Source organism: Rhineura floridana, chromosome 3, assembly GCF_030035675.1.
Source record: "Rhineura floridana isolate rRhiFlo1 chromosome 3, rRhiFlo1.hap2, whole genome shotgun sequence".
In the NCBI taxonomy this organism is placed as follows: domain Eukaryota; kingdom Metazoa; phylum Chordata; class Lepidosauria; order Squamata; family Rhineuridae; genus Rhineura; species Rhineura floridana.
The window spans coordinates 215,417,835-215,437,885 of record NC_084482.1 but is presented as its reverse complement, the minus strand read 5'-3'; the positions used below and the strand labels follow the sequence as shown (position 1 = coordinate 215,437,885).

At 44.2% G+C, this 20,051-nt stretch overlaps 3 protein-coding genes across 3 annotated transcripts in view; 2 read left to right on the top strand and 1 right to left on the bottom strand.

Annotated features, from left to right (window-relative positions):
- Window positions 1-20,051, top strand: part of LOC133381641 (zinc finger protein 420-like) — a 37,382-nt gene that overhangs the window by 11,940 nt on the left and 5,391 nt on the right. The window lies entirely within an intron of this gene.
- The window catches only part of LOC133381633 (zinc finger protein 420-like), a 42,602-nt gene continuing 24,433 nt past the window's right edge, over window positions 1,883-20,051 (bottom strand). Inside the window, exon 7 of the mRNA XM_061620981.1 lies at window positions 1,883-7,805. Coding sequence (XP_061476965.1) covers window positions 6,847-7,805 — 959 coding nt within the window. The 3' untranslated portion in view covers window positions 1,883-6,846. The remainder of the gene's footprint in view (window positions 7,806-20,051) is intronic.
- LOC133381623 (zinc finger protein with KRAB and SCAN domains 3-like) lies at window positions 15,443-20,001 on the top strand. The gene is made up of 4 exons (XM_061620970.1): window positions 15,443-15,545; window positions 18,183-18,710; window positions 19,430-19,512; window positions 19,913-20,001. The coding sequence occupies exons 2-3, from the start codon at window positions 18,201-18,203 to the stop codon at window positions 19,499-19,501; spliced, it is 582 nt and encodes a 193-aa protein (XP_061476954.1). The 5' UTR covers window positions 15,443-15,545; window positions 18,183-18,200; the 3' UTR covers window positions 19,502-19,512; window positions 19,913-20,001.

The following is a 20,051-nucleotide window of genomic DNA, read 5'->3' as shown; positions in this document are numbered from 1 at the left end:
AATCCAAAGCCCCCCAATCTGCCAAAACTCTGGGCAGAAGATTTTGGCCTGCTCCTGCCCCCCACACACCTTCTGCCCCGGCAAGCATGAGAGAGGGGGCTGCGGATTCCATGGTTCAGAGTCCTCCGTTAATCTGAGCGCTTTTAATGGGCTTGTTTATTTGCAGTTGTGTTTTTTATGTTCTGATGAAATTATGTACATGTGTGTTTTATGTTATCTTTCATTATGTGCTTCTTTATATATTTGTAAACTGCTTTCATGCTTCTCAATCTCTGAAAAGCTCTCCTGACAGTTAAGCCATAGATCAAACAAACAAACAATTTTATTTTAATTTCTGTTTAATCCAAGACGTTTGTTTCCTTTCAGTCAAGGTCTGCTGCCTTTGTTTCCTTGGAATAAAAGGCTTCCCGTAGTTTGGGGAAGTGCCTTCCATTCAGTCTCAAAAGCGGGCCAAACTCACACATCTTAGGGAAAATTTAGACTAACACCACCCTGTGCAGATAGACTATTGGTACCCATGGGACAATGAAGTGTCCAAGATGCACCCAAAGGCTATAGTGGCTAGCCTGAAAGATTTTAACTAAAAAAAACAGAAATTGGCTGAACAAAAACATGAATCAGGGCCCAAAACTGATCTGCCTGCCTATAAAGGCATCTAACCGAACTGGCGCCCAACAACCCTCCAGTGTAGCTGAGCCCACCAGATGATCTCTTGGAAGGATGGCTACCCCCCAACTCCTCCTCCCAATGCGCCTCCTCCTGCAGCACCACTCCTTTCTGTGGTGAAAGGCACAAGTGCTCCAATGGCCCTGCTGACACCAGACACACCAAGCCTGCCCACCCAAACACCAAAATGTGGGGACCACCTGCTCATTCCCTGGGCCTAGCATAGGTAATCTCTGCTACCTGTTAGTTCTGATCACGGTAGGGACCTTGTATCTCTTTAGTTTAGACTTATGAATGAGTTAGGATACTGATAATGCTGCCATGCACCCAGTGATTTTGTACCTCTGTCCTTTCTTTTAATAAAAGCTTTGCTTTAGCCTGGTTTGAATCCACATTTATTGGGTTATAGGGACACCATTTAGGCACATTTCAGGGCAGAGTGCCTGGTCTATCTCAAGGAAAAGATCCCCCTCCTCACTAGGAGGCATGCTTAGAGGGATACATGGGTTGCAGGTTCACACACCCAGGTTCCCAATAGACACGTGTGTAACAGACTCTGCTCACTAACCATGCTGACATCCTCTTAAGTATACATTCCAGCTGAGCTTTTAATATTGTGGCTTTAAACATCCCCCAAGTATTTGGGAGAGATTTGACACTCTTGACTCTGCCTTTCAACCTCATTTTTACCAGTTCCCTCATTTTAGGGAAGTTTCCTCTTTTGAAGTCATATGTGCAAATCTTTCTGTCCCAATTCTTACCTTTCTTCACATCAGAGAATTCATACGGGGAGAAGTTATGTAAATTGGTTGCCTATGTTGCTAGTCCTTAGTCTCTTAGTAGACCCACTGAAATTAATGTGCCTAGGTTAGTCATGTTTATTAATTTTAATGGACCTACTTTGAATAGGACTAGCATTAGATACAGCCGATTGCTTTGAGTGTGGAAAGCAAGAACTTCAGACAAAAAGTGAGTAGAAACTATATGGCACCTATATCTTTATTATTAATCTTTATTAACATACAAATGACACAACAAATCCTTCCACATCATATGACTAAGTATAAACAAATATAAACATTGTTTAAAGATTTAAAAAGACAAAGTAAGATAAAATAGAAAATACAGGAAAAAAGCTACAACAGAGGGAAAAGGAAAACATCTGATTTTTTTAGCCTATAAAATGATAGAGTATATAGACAAATATTGTCCTGTATTTTATTATTCCAAAACATTATCAAAAATGACCAATAAATCTATTTGTTTGCCCATTTTTCTCTCTTCTTGATATGTCAATTTCAGGATTCATGCAATGTTACAGACTTTTGTCCAATGAATCCAAAATTGGCACTGTTCTTTTTCCATGCTTTAGCAATAATTAGTTTTGCTGCTATCAACAAATTTGAAATTGTTTGCAAATCAGGCTCTAAGACTACCCTCTAAATAGTTTAGTAATAGTACTCTTGGATCATTAGGTAATGAGTACTTAGTCATATCAAATATAAAAGTTTTCCTTCAGATCTGTTGATATCAACAAAGGTGGTATTTTAGACCAAATCCATTCCCATTCTTTATTTCTTGTTGAATGTATTTTGCCCATTTCTTCATAAATTCAAAAATTTATTTTTAAATTTTATAATTATAAATTTTGCCAATTTATCCTTTACTGTTTTTTTATCTTAACAAAATTTCAAATAGTTTCTTCTCTAATGGTCGATACTTCCTATAAGCAAGTATGCTTCCTTATAGGCATGCTATTGTCTCTCCTTTTTGAAAATACTGATATAAATGTGGTCTTTGACCCTCCCCATTAAGCTAGTTATATCTATGTATGATTTAATTCCATGTTTAGAAGCAAAATCTTTTACACAGTCTAGATTTGCTTGATTCCACAACGATAGGTCTCCAAGCATCCCATTTACCTGTGCTATAAATTTGGTATAAAATGATGATGTGAGGTGAGAGACCCGTGACATTTTTTCTCTTAATTTATACCAGATTGTCAATCCAACACAAAGAGATGTAACCTTAATTGCAATTTGTATCCAATCACCCTCTTGGAACCGTAACATCGCCTTTGATTGTGTTTTTAATATATGATTTTCTGCTTGTGTAACTAGACCCATTTCGTACCAATTTTAAATGTCTGCTAATCTTGTGGCATAATAATTTTCTACATGTGGAACCCCCATTCTTCCCTGTTCCAATTTTTTATATAAACCATTTGCTGCAACACATTGAGGGTTTTCCCCCCCAAAAGGGTCCAAAATAAACCTATGCCAAGTTTGAAAAATAAGCGGTAAGACCCGTAATGACATAGAGATAGTCATCTTGGTAAAATATTCATTTTTACAATCGATATTCACCCCATCCAGGAAATTGGTAATGTTTTCCAATATTGAGATTCAGACTACAATTCTTGGTGCAATGTATCATAATAAATATTAGCCAATGGTATCAAATCTTGAATAATCCATATCCCCAAATATTTTATAGGTTTGTCGGACCAGGGAATATTCTTTATTAATTCTCTCCTAGTGCACAATTTTATAGGTATTTACACCAGGGTGAGAGGAGTTAGGATATGGCAGATCTCCGGCTGAGACAGCTGAGTCCTGTAAGTCCCTCATCCAAGCTCAGCCGGCAAAACCCTGCACCTCCTGGCTCAGCCGAAACCAGCATAAATTAAGCCAGCATAAATCTCCCAAAGGGGGTGTTTCTGGGGTGTGGGGGGGCAGGACTGAGGGGAGGGGAACTTATCATATCCTACATCTGTTCAGGTCAATTATGTGACCTCCAGTCCCAGCATAAATTAAGCCGGGGAAAAGAGTTGTCTGAATAAAAATGCACAATCGCTCTGTTTTTGCTGCTCAGCTGGACAAGTTGACATTCTCCCCTCCCAAGGGTACCTGAATGGAGTTAGGATCTGATGTACTTTAAGCCAGTGTAACTTTAGCCTAATTTAAGTTAGGCCAGCTTCTTTGATGTAGGATTGCTCTGCCCATTATGGTTCTTATCTTGCTTAATGTAAAAAGTGTCTGTAATTTTTCCTCATCTTCCATGAATACTGTTGGAATTCTTATTTTCCTTAAGAAACTCCGAATATCTTGAATCTTTGGATTCTCTGATTTACAGAGTTTTTCATCAAAAGCTTTAAAAGTTAGAAATTGCTTTTGAGCTTCTAGTTTCTTTATTCTATTATTTAACAACAGATATTGCCATAAGTAGCAACCTGGCTAATAATGTTGATGGTTCATTACCTAGTTCAAACTTCTGTTGCCTCAAAAATATCAATGACTTGCCCATTTTTTGCTCTTTTTCTTACAATTTCTTCTGTTAATAACTTCTTGTTGATTTGCTTTCTTTTTAATTTGATTTTTTAAAATGAACATTCCTCTTATATAAGCTTTCTGTCCCAAATGTTCATTAATTTCAATGGTTCTACTTTAAGTAGACCTAGCATGGGATACATCCCATTGCTTTGAGTCTGGAAAGGAAGAACTTCAGACAAAAAGTGAGTGGCTACCAACTAAGTACTGCACATTTCTTTTAATTATTTAAAGCATCCATTTAAATCAGGGTTTCCCAGCGTGGTCAATATTGATCCCCTGGGGTCAATGGGACTATGCAGGGGATAAATAAAGCCCTAGAGGTTGAAAAGGGCCTTGGAATCAAAAAGAGGTTTATGCGGTATAGTGCAAAAGAATCAATTAGGAACTACGAGCCTCTGAAACAGAAGTCATGGACACGTACGGAGTACACCTCCCTTGCCAGTGAAGAACCTCTGTATTTAATTAGATGATTTCACAGCAATATTTTCAGACCATACTGCATTACTGCTAGAAAATTTACAGGTGCAGAGTTTCAATTTTTAAGTAATTATTTTTTACAGCGTCAGAAAATAATTCTAACATCCCTCTTTCCCCCCTCCCAAAGTGCAAAGACATAAAAAAGCTGCCTTTTGGGAAACTCGAAGCAGCTTTTAAAAAGGCTTCTGAGCTAGGATTCAAAGCTGTACTCCCCACCCACCCACACTTTCAGGACTTCTCCTTGCTGTACAGCCCTGCTATAAACCCAAATAAACCTCCCACTGGCCCCAGGATTTCCACTTGTGCAATGGGACTTTTCTCCCCTTTCCCCCTGTGTGTGCCACACACCTTCCCCAAATTTCCCCTGGAGGGTTGGGGGAACTCCCAGAACACATTTAGGGGGTACACAGGGATAGGAGAGCGTGGGAAATCCTGTTGCTCCAGCAGAAATCCTGGTGCTGATGGGATGCTTCTTTTGTGCTGCACTGGTTCCAAGCCCTACAGCCCAATATTAATCTTCTTCTTAAAGCCCATCAGGCCCGACCATCTCACTAGGGAAGATAAACAGTACGGCATTATTTTCACTTGTTTTACTTCCTGATTCTTTTACGTTTTATGGTTCCTGATGAATGATTAATAAAAGTTGAATATAATTTCCTATTCCTTGACTTTCTATCGTTTACATTCCTAAGAATTTGGGTTGGGGTTGATGACTAAGCACAGTAAGGGGTTGGTGAAGTCAGACGTTTGGGAAACCTTGGTTTAAACTGTAAAAAGTGTTCTGTAGGTTATGGGCTAATTATTTATTTATTTATATAGGGCCATCCATGGACAGAGCTCTATCCAGACTTTAATTCTTTTTGTTAATATTTTATTAGCAAATTTACGATAACCATCAGTGCATCCATCTTAAGTTAAACATATAAGCTAATATAAGCCTTCCAGATATCCAAATAAGTATCCATGTGAAATTTACGCCTATATGAAATATGTGCCACAGTAGCAAAGGCAGTGAGGGCCTCAGACCGCTGCGTAATAGACAGTGGGTGTTTATTCTTCCGGTCTTGAAGCCTCTGGGTGATTATAAGAGCTTGTGGAATCCATTTCTGTTGTCCTGCCATTAATCCCCATACCAAAGGAATAATTTAAAAGTACACGAGTATCTATATACGAGTGTATAAAATTATGCATGGCATTGAGAAAGTGGATAGAGAAAAGTTCTTCTCCCTCTCTCATAATACTAGAACTCGTGGACATTCAAAGAAGCTGAATGTGGGGAGATTCAGGACAGACAAAAGGAAGACTTCTTTACTTAACGCATAGTTAAACTATGGAATTTGCTCCCACAAGATGCAGTAATGGCCACCAGCTTGGATGGCTTTAAAAGATTAGACAAATTCATGGAGGACAGAGCTATCAATGGCTACTAGCCATGATGGCTGTGCTCTGCCACCCTAGTCAGAGGCAGCATGCTTCTGAAAACCAGCTGCCGGAAGCCTCAGGAGGGGAGAGTGTTCTTGCACTCGGGTCCTGCTTGCGGGCTTCCCCCAGGCACCTGGTTGGCCACTGTGAGAACAGGATGCTGGACTAGATGGGCCACTGGCCTGATCCAGCAGGCTCTTCTTATGTTCTTATGTTCTTAAGCCTGTAGAAACCTAGTTTTCAGCTCCACCAAAGCAGGAAAAGTGTGTGGGGTCACGGTAAATCAGAAACCTGGAATAAGTCTCAGTGTTGCAGAGTTACAACAACTAGCCACTGATAGTTTGTATGTATTTTTAAGGAGTCAAGCAAACAAATAAGTGATAAAGGAATTAAAACATCTAAAAATTCTGCTTCCAATAGAGATGCAGACTGGGATAATCTCTGCTTAAAAGACATGCTGAAAGAGGTAGGTCTTCAATCAGCCCTGAGAAGACAATACTGATGGCACCTGTGTAATATTGAATGGGAGGAATTCCAAAGGGTCGGTGCACCTCACACTAAACGCTTGATTCCTATATCATGTGAAATGGATCTCTAATAAGAGTACAATGATCGATTGGGTATATTAATCCGTGAGATAACCTTTTAGGTATCCTGGTCCCAAGCTTTACAGGGCAGGGACACCTTCAGAAACAAAGTGAGACACTTTTCAGTTTAATTAGTTGCTACGTATTTGTACAACTGCAGTGCTGAAGTGTCCACATTGCAAAGGAGAACAGTGGGGGAAAGAACCAGAACTACTGGGCTACGTAGCTGTGACCTCATTAGGTATGCCTCTGTTATCTCCTAGCAGTCCTGTGAGGTCCAGTGACAACCAGCTGCCACTACTCTTATGGTTTCCCTCCTACGTGAATTCTTTGACGGGAAATGAGAAGCTCTTTCCCACATTCTAAGTACCAATATGGTTTCTTCCCACTGGGAATTCATTGATTGGAGCAAAGCTCTTTCCACACTCCTGGCACTGATGAGGTTTTCCCCCACTGAGAATACTTTGATGATGGTGAAAGTTTGTGCTTTTATTAAAGCTGTTTCCACACTCCAAGCATTTATATGTTTTCTCCCCACTGTGAATTTTTTGATGACGGCGGAAGTGTGTGCTTCTATGGAACGTCTTTCCACATTCCAAGCATTGATATAGTTTCTCCCCTGTATGAATTCTTTGATGGGAAGTGAGACTGTCCTTCCAACTATAGCTCTTTCCACATTCCAAGCATTGATATAGTTTCTCCCCTGTGTGAATTCTTTGATGGGAAGTGAGACTTCTCTTGGAGATGAAGCTGTTTCCACATTCTAAGCATTGGTATGGTTTCTCCCCTGTATGAATTCTTTGATGGTAAACGAGACTGGCCTTGCAGGTGAAACTGTTTCCACATTCCAAGCATTGATATGGTTTCATCCCACTGTGAATTCTTTGATGTGAAGTGAGATTGGAGCTCTGACTGAAGCTCTTTCCACATTCCAAGCATTGATATGGCTTCTCCCCACTGTGAATTCTTTGATGACGACAGTAGTCTGTGCTTGTATTAAAGCTTTTTCCACAATCCAAACATTGATATGGTTTCTCCCCTGTATGAATTCTTCGATGGGAAGTGAGACTTTCCTTCCAGCTGAAGCTCTTTCCACATTTCAAGCACTGATATGGTTTCTCCCCTGTATGAATTCTTTGATGGTAGGTGAGACTGGCCTTACAGGTAAAGCTGTGTCCACATTCCAAGCATTGATATGGTTTCATCCCACTGTGAATTCTTTGATGAGAAATCAGATTGGAGCTCTGGCTGAAGCTCTTTCCACATTCCAAGCATTGATATGGCTTTTCCCCACTGTGAATTCTTTGATGACGACAGTAGTCTGTGCTTCTATTAAAGCTCTTTCCACAATGCAAGCATTGATATGGTTTCTTCCCGCTGTGAGTTCTTTGATGAGAGCTCTGACTGAAGCTCTCTCCACACTCCAAATATTTATACAGCTCCCCCACTCTGTAGATATTGTCATGTTCTATCTTATTCTTGGTTTCCAAGTCATGACCTCCTGAAATGAAGAGAGAAACTGCTTAGAGCCTTAGGAGGAAATGAGACCCTAATTTTTTTAACAATGCCAATAAACGCTTGTGATCAAGAAAGAACTGAAGGGACTTAGATAAGAGGCAGATCTTACTGCAGAGTTAACTACCTCTACTGACTGACATTAACTGAGAGTTGTACTGCTATAGACTGTTAGATGTGGACTATGGAGCTCACAATGAAACCCACTGGGTGGTTTGGGGCCAGTCGTTCTCTGTTTCAGTCTAGATTACTTCACAAAGTCATTGTGTAGGTAAATGGAACAACCACATGCACAATTCTCTTCTGAATTGTGAGGAGCAATGGAAATATGTAAGTGTGATCGAACAAAAAGGTTATGCTCCATCAGTCAGTGAAAGAGGATGCTATTTGAATACAGGTCGCAAGGCCGATCCCTAACTTCTCCAGCTAACACAGCGGGGGGGGGGGGCTCTGACCTGCATGCCCAATTAGGGCCAGGCATGGTCCGAATTTAGCCTGTGACGTCCAGTGTCAGCAGGTAAAGACATAGCTCAAAACAAACAATTGGAAGCTTAACGTGCACTCATTATTGATTTGCAGCCTTGTCTTTAACTGCCATGAGTGGATGTCACAGGTTTGGGGAAAACAAAGTCGCAGGGCAAATTAGGACCTCTCCTGGGTCTAACTAGGCCTGCAGCCACACCTGAATCATGATCATCAGGAACTCCTTAGTGCACTCGGTGTGGCTTGCAGGACTAATCAGCGGATGGGCGCTGAGAGCCGGCCCTTCACAATTGCTTATAAAACACAGTGAAGCCAAATATCAAAGGATAAATCATTTTGTTTGACAGGGGAGAAGGGAAAATGGGAGAGGGGGTGGAACAATCGAACACGTTTTGAAATAAACCCAGTAAACTCAATCTCACTTTGCTAGTTACATGTTACCCTCTTACACAGAATTTTGGATTTCAGAGTACACGCAGAGTTCTTTGCAAAAGGCTGGTTCTCAAAGAGCATATCTTTGGGCTCCTGATCAGGTGTTTCTAGGAAAGTAAAAGCCTCACATATTTATGGGAATCTGAGATCAGTAAAGCTGAACTCTTTTCTGAGATGTTTGGCCCACTCATGAAAACCACATCATCAGTAATGTCAGTGATCTCTTTGGCCAACCTGAAAATGACTGAGAGGCCAGTTACTATGAAACTTGCATTGGGTTGTTCAGACCAATCTGATCGCTGGTTAGAAGGGCAGAATTGGAGGAATCATGTGCAGAGAGAAAACAGATCTCTTTCCATTTACTACATCAGTTACATCAGAATATTGGGGTTTATCAGATCCATAAATCATTGAATTATGAAACAGATATTATGACCCAACAGAGACCCTTACCAGGAGAGGCCAGGGTTTCTGAGATGGATTGTTTTTCGGTGAAGTCATGAAAAACGCTCTGTCTCTGATGTCAGTGGTCTGTTTAGCCAACCAATGACTAGTTCCACCTCCTTAACAACTCTGAAACTTACATTTCAAAAGGCAGGGGATATTCAGGCCATGCTGATCACTGTTTAGGAGGGCAGTAACTGGAGGGAGCTTATTCAGAGATAAAACAGTAGACAGCTGTCCATTCAAGGTTAACTGCAGGGGGGTTAGTATTCCAGATGCTCTAGGTGGCGCTGTTGAGCTACATCAAAATATTGGGGTTTATCAGATACATAAATCATTGAATTACCCTTACCGAAAGAGGCCACAATCCCACAATTCTCCTCCATGACTTCCTTATGCAGAGCTCTCTGGTCAGGATCCAGCAGTGCCCACTCCTCATCCGTGAAATGCACAGCCACGTCCTCAAAGGACACTGATCCCTAAAAGAAAAAGAAAATATTTCCTCGTTATAGACAACATAAAAGATTATCTGCTACTTATTGCTGTGTTGCTTTAATGGGATTGTTTTAATACCCATTTTGATTATGGGTACTATATTTTAATCAAGCAACTAAATAACAATATTTGTGTAACTGTTTTTTACACTGTTTAGAAGGCAATTTTGGTATTACATGGTATATAAATGAGAAAATACTGCTACTAATAATAAATAGTAGCTACATCCAAATGGCTAGTTAAGGTGCAGTTGCTGGGTCATTATTCTCAGGATTTAAACTCTCCATTAGTGGCCTTCAAAGCAGAGAGAAAGCGAGAGATTGGTTCAGGCCAAATGAGGTGACGAGGGAACGGAAATACTGAGGCGGTACCCAACTTCCCCCCCAATTCATCCCCCTACCTGATCCAAAGCTACAGAAGCTGCTTCCCCTCCATTGCAAAGAAGAGATGGCTGAGGGGGTCTTGCCGGCATCATTTCGTCATCTGTGAGAGACAAAGTTGGTGAGGAGCCATTAGCATGGAGCTGGGGAACCTTTGGCTCTCCAGATTCTGCTGAACTACAATTCCAATCGTCGCTGACCATTGGCTGATGGATGTTGGGAGGGCCAAAGGCTCCCCAGCCCTGCAGTAGTACGCGCTTGTCTCAGAGATTCAGCAATACCTGTTGAACTACATGGAGGCCTTAGAAAATACCTGTTGAGTGTTTGTACCCATTTTATAGAATCACAGAATAGTAGAGTTGGAAGGGGCCTATAAGGCCATCCAGTCCAACCCCCTGCTCAATGCAGGAATCCAAATCAAAGCATTCCCAATAGATGGCTGTCCAGCTGCCTCTTGAATGTCTCCAGTGTCAGACAGCCCACTACCTCTCTAGGTAATTGGCTTCATTGTCGTATGGCTCTAACAGTTAGGAAGTGTTTCCTGATGTCCAGTCGAAATCTGGCTCCCTGCAACTTGAGCCCATTATTCCGTGTCCTGCACTCTGGGATGATCGAGAAGAGATCCTGGCCCTCCTCCATGTGACAACCTTTCATGTACTTGAAGAGTGCTATCCTATCTCCCCTCAGTCTTCTTTCTCTTCTCCAAGCTAAACATGCCCAGTTCTTTCAGTCTCTCCTCATACAACTTGGTTTCCAGTTCTGTATATTTCAGTTCTGTAAAAACACACCATTCTCCCTTTGGGCTCTTCGCTACAAACCCAAGCATTGTTCCCCACAGGTATACATTTTGTGAAGGAGGGCAGTTCTGAGCTGTGGAAAAGGCTTGGGGGCAAATGTCTCCCCACAAAATCAACAGAGGGAGGCCAAACTGTGATACGCCCCATTCATCCTTACCCAGCGGCCTCCGTCTGGTGTCCAATGGAGTCCTCTCTGCCTCAAGGAAATCAGTACCCTTTTCTGCAAGGGGATCCTTTCTCTGAAACAGTAATGAAGATTCAAGACAAGGAAGGTGGAAGATTAGAAGAGGAAGGAAAGAAGCAAAAATCTAAGGGGTTTGGGGCATCCTTCTTTGGACGCTTTCGAAAAAAGGCTGACCAATTAGCTATTTTGGAATACCTTCCCCCACATTCTGAGCCCTCTGAGAAGTATCTCAATAAATGCTCTCACCTCCTGCTCCACCTGCTTCTTGTCCTCTGCCCAGCTCAAGAGGAAACCTTCGGCCAGGGCCACTGCCTGGGAACTGGTCTCCACTCCACATTCCCTCACCCAGCTCTCCATCTCCGGTGGAAGGACAGCCAGGAACTGCTCCAGGATGACCAGGTCCAGCATCTCAGCCTTTGTGTGTCGCTCTGGCTTCAGCCACTCATGACAGAGATGGTAGAGTCGGCTGCAAACCTCTCGGGGCCCTTTGGCCTCCTCGTAGCGGAACTGCCTGAACTGCTGGCACGGCACTTCTGAAATAAGGGTGTCCTCAGCCAGGAGCTTCTGGATGGTTCTTTCCCAGAATCCTCCACCGCTCTTGGTCTTGATGGCATCGAGGCGTCTTCCTGCTTCAAGGCCAGTTGAGCCTTGCTCATCCATTTCTATGCCAAGAGGTCTGAAGGAACTACTTCGACTTCTGTTCACTTCCGACTTTCCTAATAAGTGGCACTAGCCATTCCTACAAAGCCAAGCCATTGTTCTGAATTACTGTGCTGTCAGGACAGGAAAAAATTCCCTTAGTAAGATGGATGAGTCCCACTACCAACTAGAACTGGATTATAATGGTACAGATGAGGTCTCTAGCCCTCCTAGAAGGAAGGTTTTGAAGCAAAATGCGCAGGCAAGCTTCTAGGCATAACATTTCTCAAACTGTGGGCAACAGGCCAGCACTGAACCTCAATGGCCTTCTAAGTGGGCCTTGGAGCCTCATCACTCCCTCTCCTCACCTTGGGAGCCAGTTTGGTGGTGGCACCTGCCTGATTCTTCACGTTGCAAGGCCAGAGGGTTTTTTATGACTGCATATCGCCTTTCCCTGTTTTTAAGCAATAAGTGAAGTCAGAGCTGTGATTTCCAGAGTAAGTTATTTGGACACCAGGCAACAGACAGGAATCTTTGTGGTCCTAAATAGCTACTCTTTCCCCCTCTGATTTAGAGGACTTTTCATCCTAGCCACTTGAATGCATCTTTCCTGTTTGTCTGAGATCAGGAACATGTTATTTTCGGCAAATACTTCTACACAGTAATTGTGGGTGGATCCGAAAGGATTCCTCCCCGCAATGGCGCATGCAAAAAAACAAACAAACCAGGAAGAGGCTTGGGCATGTCTCCTGCTGTACAGGAACTAAAGTCCAGACGTTCATTAAGAAGTCACAATACAATGGTATGCATGTCTATGTAGCAGTAAGTCTCTCTTTGTTTAACGGGCCTTGAAAACGGAAATGGACTGCCTTCAAGTCGATTCCGACTTATGGCAACCCTATGAATAGGGTTTTCGTGGTAAGTAGTATTCAGAGGGGGTTTACCATTGTCTTCCTCTGAGGCTGAGTGGCAGTGACCAGGCTAGGACCTGGGAGGCCAGGGTTCGAATTCCCCACTCGGCCATGAAGCTCACTGGGTGACCTCGGGCCAATCAGTGCCTCTCAGACTACCCTGCCTCACAGGGTTGTGGGGATTAAACGAGAAGGGGGAGAACTACTGAGCTCTGTGAAGGACAGCTGGGATAAAAAAAGCAATAAATAAAAATAAATAATGTAAATCCTTTCCACCTCTCAGGGGTTCGGAGTCTGCATGGGCACCAGTGTGTCAGCCAGCAGGCTTGATAACACCACTGGCTGAGGATGAAATTCTAATCAAAATGCAATGGAAGGTGCACTTCCATGAGATCAACTCAGCACTGCAGACCTGCTTGAAATCCTCTCTCTCTCTCTCTCTCTCTCTCTCTCTCTCTCTCTCACACACACACACACACACTCAGAGTGTATCAGAAGGGCCCGCCTGGCTTTGCAGAGAGAATGAAAGAGCCTTCCTTTCCTGATTTGGGTGTTGCAGTGGATCCCGGATGGATCTGATGACCAGACCCCCTGTGCACCCTCCACAGGAGGCCCTGGGACACTCCCTTTCACCCAAATGCACAGAACAGAAAAGGGGAGACTCACCAGATTTTAAAAGGCAGGCAGGGACTCCGGAGGGAAGAGCTTTGCCCCTGGAGGACCTCGCTCTTTCCTTCCCAATTCCTTCCCTCTCTAGGAACTTGACGTTGTTCATGTTAACCCTTCGCAAGCCAAGCGGGAAGAGGGCTTGCCTGTAGCTCACTGGCAGAAAGCCTGCCCTGCACGCAGAAGGTCCCGGGTTCAATCCCGCAGGGGCATTTCCACTTAAAAAAAAACTGGTGGCCAGAGACTCCCAGGGAGGGAGAAGGCAAGGCAGAGGGAGGAAGGTCACCTCTCTCTGCTGCTCTCAAAGCCGAAGCCAAGGAGGAATCATGCCCTGAACATAAAGGGGTGACTGGGGCTGCATGCACGCCCTAGACACTTAAAGCACATCTTACCCTCTAAAGAGCCCTGGGACTGTAGTTTGTTAAAGGTGCTGGGAACTGTAGACCTGTAAGAGAGAAACTACAGTTCCCAGGATCCCTGAGGGCGGTGTTTAAATGTGTGATCATTGACACATATGCATTCTCAGGTCCTTTGGCCTAAAGTGCCTATAACTGATGTGGTGCAATATGATTTGTAAGCTTGATTTATAAGCATTTCAGCACAGGGATTGGGATGTGCCCACGAGTAGCAAACAGCCAGCAAAGTCGCCGCTCTCTTTGAAGCAACTTCAACATGAATGTCGAAAATATGTGATTTATATGTTTTGTTGTTATGTGCCTTCAAGTCGATTTCGACTTATGGCGACCCTATCAATCAGCGACCTCCAAGAGCATCTGTCATGAACCACCCTGTTCAGATCTTGTAAGTTCAGGTCTGTGGCTTCCTTTACGGAATCAATCCATCTCTTGTTTGGCCTTCTTCTTTTTCTACTCCCTTCTGTTTTTCCCAGCATTATTGTCTTTTCTAGTGAAACAGGTCTTCTCAATATGCGTCCAAAGTATGATAACCTCAGTTTCATCATTTTAGCTTCTAGTGATAGTTCTGGTTTAATTTGTTCTAACACCCAATTATTTGTCTTTTTCACAGTCCATGGTATGCACAAAGGTCTCCTCCAACACCACGTTTCAAAGGAGTCGATTTTTCTCTTACGGCTTTTTCACTGTCCAACTTTCACATCCATACATAGAGATTAGGAATACCATGGTCTGAATGATCCTGACTTTAGTGTTGAGTGGTTTATATGTAATGAGGTAGTTTTGAGGATTGTGCTTTCTAGTGCTGGAGGGCACATCTCTTCTGCTCTTGTTTTCAAAGGGCAAAGGGCTGTTCACCAGGCAAAAGTATGTCCTTGCAGCGGTTCACTTTGCAGCACAAAACCATGATTTCTGTTTACTATTTGTTTGTTTTAAAGATGATGTGTCAGATCCAGGGAAAGTTAGTCATGTTTTAGTCCCATTTAAACCAACGGGACAAGTTAATCTTGACTTACCTGAGGAAGAGCCCTGTGGCCCACAAAAGCTTCTGCCCTAATCAGTTGGTTACTCTTTAAGGTGGTACAATGTTCTTGTTTGTTTTTAAGACTTTGTTAACGTCACTGGACACTATGGGTAAATAAATGGAAATAGAAATGGACTGCCTTCAGGTTGAGCTCGACTTATGGCTACCCTATGAACAGGGTGTTCATGGTAAGTGGTATTCAGAGGGGGTTTCCCATTGCCTCCCTCTGAGGCTAGTCCTCCGCAGCTGGCTAGGGCCTGCTCAGCTTGCCACAGCTGCACAAGCCAGCCCCTTCCTTGTCCGCAACTGCCAGCTGGGGGGCAACTGGGTTCCTTGGGACTCTGCAGCTTGCCCACGGCTGCACAGGTGGCAGGGCACGAAACCCTGAGCCACTCACTGTGGGGGGTGACCTTTAGCTGGCTTTTCACACCCAGGAGACCTGAGCAGGGATTTGAACTCACAGACTCTGGACTCCCAGCCAGGCTCTCTGAACTGGATTCTTACAGAGGAAGGGAATTGGGGTCGGGAGGAGAGATGGGGCGGGTCCTCCGGACGAAAAAGGACACGCCTCCCTGCAAAGTCTTTTCCTTCCTGCTTCTTGGGTGGGGGTGGAAAGTGGTTGTTGGCTCTGCTCTTCCAACAAGGAATGCATCGGTGGATGGTCCTTTCTGATATTTGGTGAGTGTCTGTCCCTCACCCCCATTTTGTGCATTTGGGTGAAGGGGAGTCCCAGCGTCACCGGGGGAGAGTGCAGAGGGGCCCTGCTCAGATGATCCATCCAGGATCCACCACAACACCCCAAACAGGGAGCGGATCGTCTTTCATTCATTCTCTCTACAAAGGCGAGCCCAGGAGGGCCTTGTTGATATATCGGGGTCTGGGGAGGGGCATTTAAAATAGGCCTCCAAGGCTGAGTTGATTCTGATTGAATCATACTTCAGTTAGAATTAGGGTTGCCAGGCTCAGGGTCTGAGAATGATTCTGTATCTTTAAGAGAAGAGAAAATTCAGGCAAGTGCAGGTTTTCTTGCAACACTGTACTGGGAAAAACCACAACGTGGAATTCTCCCTTCCCCCTGCACAACTTTGAAAGATACAGAAGACCTCTTGGAGGCCAGGCCTGGCAACCAAGAGGTCTTCTGTATCTTTCAAAGTTGTACAGGGGGAAGGGAGAATTTCACCTTGTGGTTTTTCCCATTACGGTAGGGCTCCACTCATACGACGGGTTACGTTCCGGACCCCCGCTGTAAAGCAGAACTCATTGAATAGAATGGTGCGCGATGCCTGAAAACCGCTGTAAAAGTGGAACAAGCACCGTATGAGTGGGGCTTTCGTCGAATTGCATCTAACTGAGACCGCTGTATTAAGCAGTGTAAAGCGAAGCACTGTAAAGCGGGGCCCTCCTGTACAGTGTTGTAAGAAAACCTGCACTTGGCTGAATTTTCTCTTCTCAAAGATACAAAATCATTCTCAGGCCCTGAGCCTGGCAACCCTAGTTAGAAGTAATGCCTGTCCAATTAACCCGGCAATGAAAACGGAAATGGGCTGCCTTCAAGTCCATGGCGACTTATGGCGACCCTACGAATAGGGTTTTCATGGTAAGCGGTATTCAGAGGGGGCTTACCATTGCCTCCCTCTGAGACTGAGAGGCAGTGACTGGCCCAAGGTCACCCAGGGATCTTCATGGCTGGGTGGGGATTCGAACCCTGGTCTCTCAGGTTGTAGTCCAACACTCTAACCCAGTAGTTCTCAAACTTTTTTGGTTTGCGGAGCACTGTAAAACATAAAAAATTTTCTGGTGCACTTCGTGTACAAAATTAAAAATATATTAATATATTTTAAACTATGAATAAAAATAAACTATAGAAAACTATTACTTACCCTATACAAATGGGTTTCTTCTCATTTTTAAAATATACTTTCATAATATTTGAGGCACACCTAGCCACCTCTTAGGGCGCACCAGTGTGCCTGGGCGCACCGTTTGAGAATCACTGCTCTAACCACTACTCCACACTGGCTGTCAACCGGGCAATAGTGTGTATCAAAACTCCTGGCTGACCCACATGTGCCTGTTCAGACATGCAAAGCCCTGAGATGTGAAGAGGGTCTTTGGAGGCTGAATGGAAATCCTTTTAATCGAAGGAATCAAATGCAGGAGAGACCCTGACTGAAAGTAAGCAAACCTGTTGCATTCAACAGAATTAATGCTGCTTAAATGCCAAGATGGCTTCTAAGTGGTTTACAAGTGGAAAACCAGTTACAAAAAATATTTAAGAAATAGTAGTAGTTGTAGTAACGTACAATAGACAATAAAGCAATTCTATCAATGCATTAAAAACATCCACAATTGAAATGTACAGTTAAACAAGCCCATTAAAACAGCACAGGTTAATAGAGCGACCCAAACCACAACTGGGGGGCAGGTGGAACAGAGCTGTGCAAACGCCACCGGATCTGCAGCCTCCTCGCTCACGCCTGCCAGGGCAGAAGGTGGTGGAGAGCCGTGGCGTGTGTTTCTCTGGCCAATGAGTCCATAAAATAGGAGATGGACAGAGCAATGAGAGGCAGAGAAAGAGATGGAGAAGGTCCTGATCCAGTTGAAGAAATAATGGGGGCGGGGATATGCCGAATGGTCAGGGTGAGAGGACAGTGAGTAGCTGTGAAAGGAATAAAACCTCCATCTTCTTCTTCTTGGTGATCACTTGTGACCGAGTAAGATTGTCTTCCAAAATAAAGTCTTTAACAATGGATCCATCTGAATCTGTATCCACCGCCGATGTACCAGACCATGACTAGGGGCTTCTGGATTTCAGATCTCAGGAGAAAAGTGATTTAGTTTTATAACAGATCATTAAAAATAAATATAAATAAAGGAACCGTGTGCAAGTCAGAGAGAGAATGGGTTAAGATTTCTGCAGCTAAGGGGGAGCCTTTATTTAACCCAAATTCAATATACTTTAAAGTAACGCTGAAGGAGAACATGGCAGCAATGGGGGGGGGCAGAGAAGGGGCTGTGGCTGGGAGCTTTGGGTGAAGAAGGGATGAGGACTCAGTGGACAGCCAAGACAGGGAGGGTGCATGGAGGGGGACAGATCCATAGGATGGATGTTGCAACTTCTGGCCCTCAACCAAAGTAAAGGCTTTAACCCATGACATTTGCATGGCAAAATGTTACCCCCCATCCTCTTTGAGGATGGCCACTCACTGGGCTTTCTTTCTGGGAGAAGACCTGACTGCTAGTAGACTCTTCCACAGATCTTCCTCTCCTGAAAGGGTAATAATTCTATAATGGAACAACATCTTGGCTTTGCAGGACTTTGTAGCACCTCTAATGAGGACAGTCTTAGCCTTGAGGCAGAAACTGGCAGAAGACGAAGGCGTTCCTTCACTCCTCTTGGAGGCTTCCTTGGCACACAGATCAAAGATGGAAGAGGAAGATTCAGCTGGCCCTGAAGCAGGAAGAGGCCCCGATGCCATCAAGACTGGGAGCACTGGAGGATTCTGGGAAAGAACCATGCAGAAGATCCAGAGTGAGGAGGATGCCGTCAGCTCAGATGCGCAGCACCAGCAGTTTAGGCATTTCCGCTACCAGGAGGCTGAGGGCCCCCGAAAGGTTTGCAGCCAACTCTATCTTCTCTGCCGTCAGTGGCTGAAGCCAGAGCAGCACACCAAGTCTCAGATCTTGGACCTGGTGGTCCTGGAGCAGTTCTTGGCTATCCTTCCACCGGAGATGGAGAACTGGGTGGGGGAATGTGGAGCAGAGACCAGTTCCCAGGCAGTGGCCCTGGCTGAAGGTTTCCTCCTGAGCCGGGAAGAAGACAAGAAGCAGGCAGAGCAGGAGGTGAGAGCATTTATTGAGATACTTCTCAGAGGGCTCAGAATGTGGGGGAAGGTATCCCAAAATACTCAGCTAGTTAACCATTTTTTTGGACAGCATCCGAAGAAGGATATCCAAGCCCCCTGAAGGTTTCTGCCTCTGTCATTCCTTTTCTAACCCTTCTCCCCGTTCCCTGTTTTGAATCCTTGTTACTGTTTCAGGAAAATGAACTGCTTGCAGAAACAGGTGCCGATTTCCCTGAGGCAGAGAGGACTGCATCGGACACCAGACAGAGGCCACAGGGTAAGGATGAATGGCAGAGCTTGGAAAAGTTACTTTTTTGAACTATAACTCCCATCAGCCCAATCCAGTGGCCATGCTGGCCGGGGCTGATGGGAGTTGTAGTTCAAAAAAGTAACTTTTCCAAGCTCTGGCAATGGGGTGTGTCTGAATTTGGTCTCCCTCTGTCAGTTTTAAAGTAAATCCATCTGCTCCTTTAAATTTTTGGAGGAAGACTCCTTGTCTCCAGACTTTTCCACAGCTCAGAAATGCATGTATTTATGACGTTTCCCTATTTTATACATTGGGGCCAGCACTTGCGGCTGAGAACCCAAAGGAGGAGAGAAGTGTTTTTGCATAAATAAAAAACCCAACAGATAAAAGACTTTTTGTAAGGTCCATTGGTCATTAGACATGTGTTGCTTAACCTCTGAGACAGGCAGGTCCACCTTTGTCTCCCACAGGTGACGGAATGGTGCAGGCAAGACTTCCTGAGCCATCTCTTCTCTGTGGCGGAGGGGAAGCAGCAGCTGTGATACCTGATCAGGTATGGGGGGAAGGATCAGTGGGCGGGGAGGAGAGAGGCTGGGGGCAGCCTGGGTGCTTCTGTCCTCTGCTCACCTCCCTGGGCCTGAACGAATTTCTCTCCTCTTCTTTGCTTCTGTCAAAGCTGTCCTTAGCAAAGGCTGTGAATGCTGTTCGAGAAGGTTTGCACCCTGAGACCAGCAGACTCGCCTTAACTGGCCTTTTGGACGTATTATTATTTTATTACTATTATTACTTATTAATTAATGTGTCACTCAATAGTGAAACAGACTTCCAAGCAGTTTAGTGTATAAAAACCAGTTACACGAAGATTAAAATATTATTAAAATGCACAACAGAACAATCCCATGTAACAAAGATTACTACCACAATTAGTAATTCCTTTCTTTGTTGCTGTTTAGGGTCCCGTGTCCTTTGATGAAGTGGCCGTGCGTTTCACAGAGGAGGAGTGGGCGCTGCTTGATCTTGACCAGAGAGCTCTGCATCAGGATGTCATGGAGGAGAATTGTGGGATTGTGGCCTCTCTCGGTAAGGCTCCCT

Bases quoted from the DNA above. Each gene is read 5' to 3' on its own strand.
- LOC133381623 (XM_061620970.1), top strand. From the start codon at position 18,201: ATGAGGACAGTCTTAGCCTTGAGGCAGAAACTGGCAGAAGACGAAGGC. The intron at 18,711-19,429 runs GTGAGAGCATTT...TGTCTCCCACAG, and splicing joins AGAAGCAGGCAGAGCAGGAG to GTGACGGAATGGTGCAGGCA.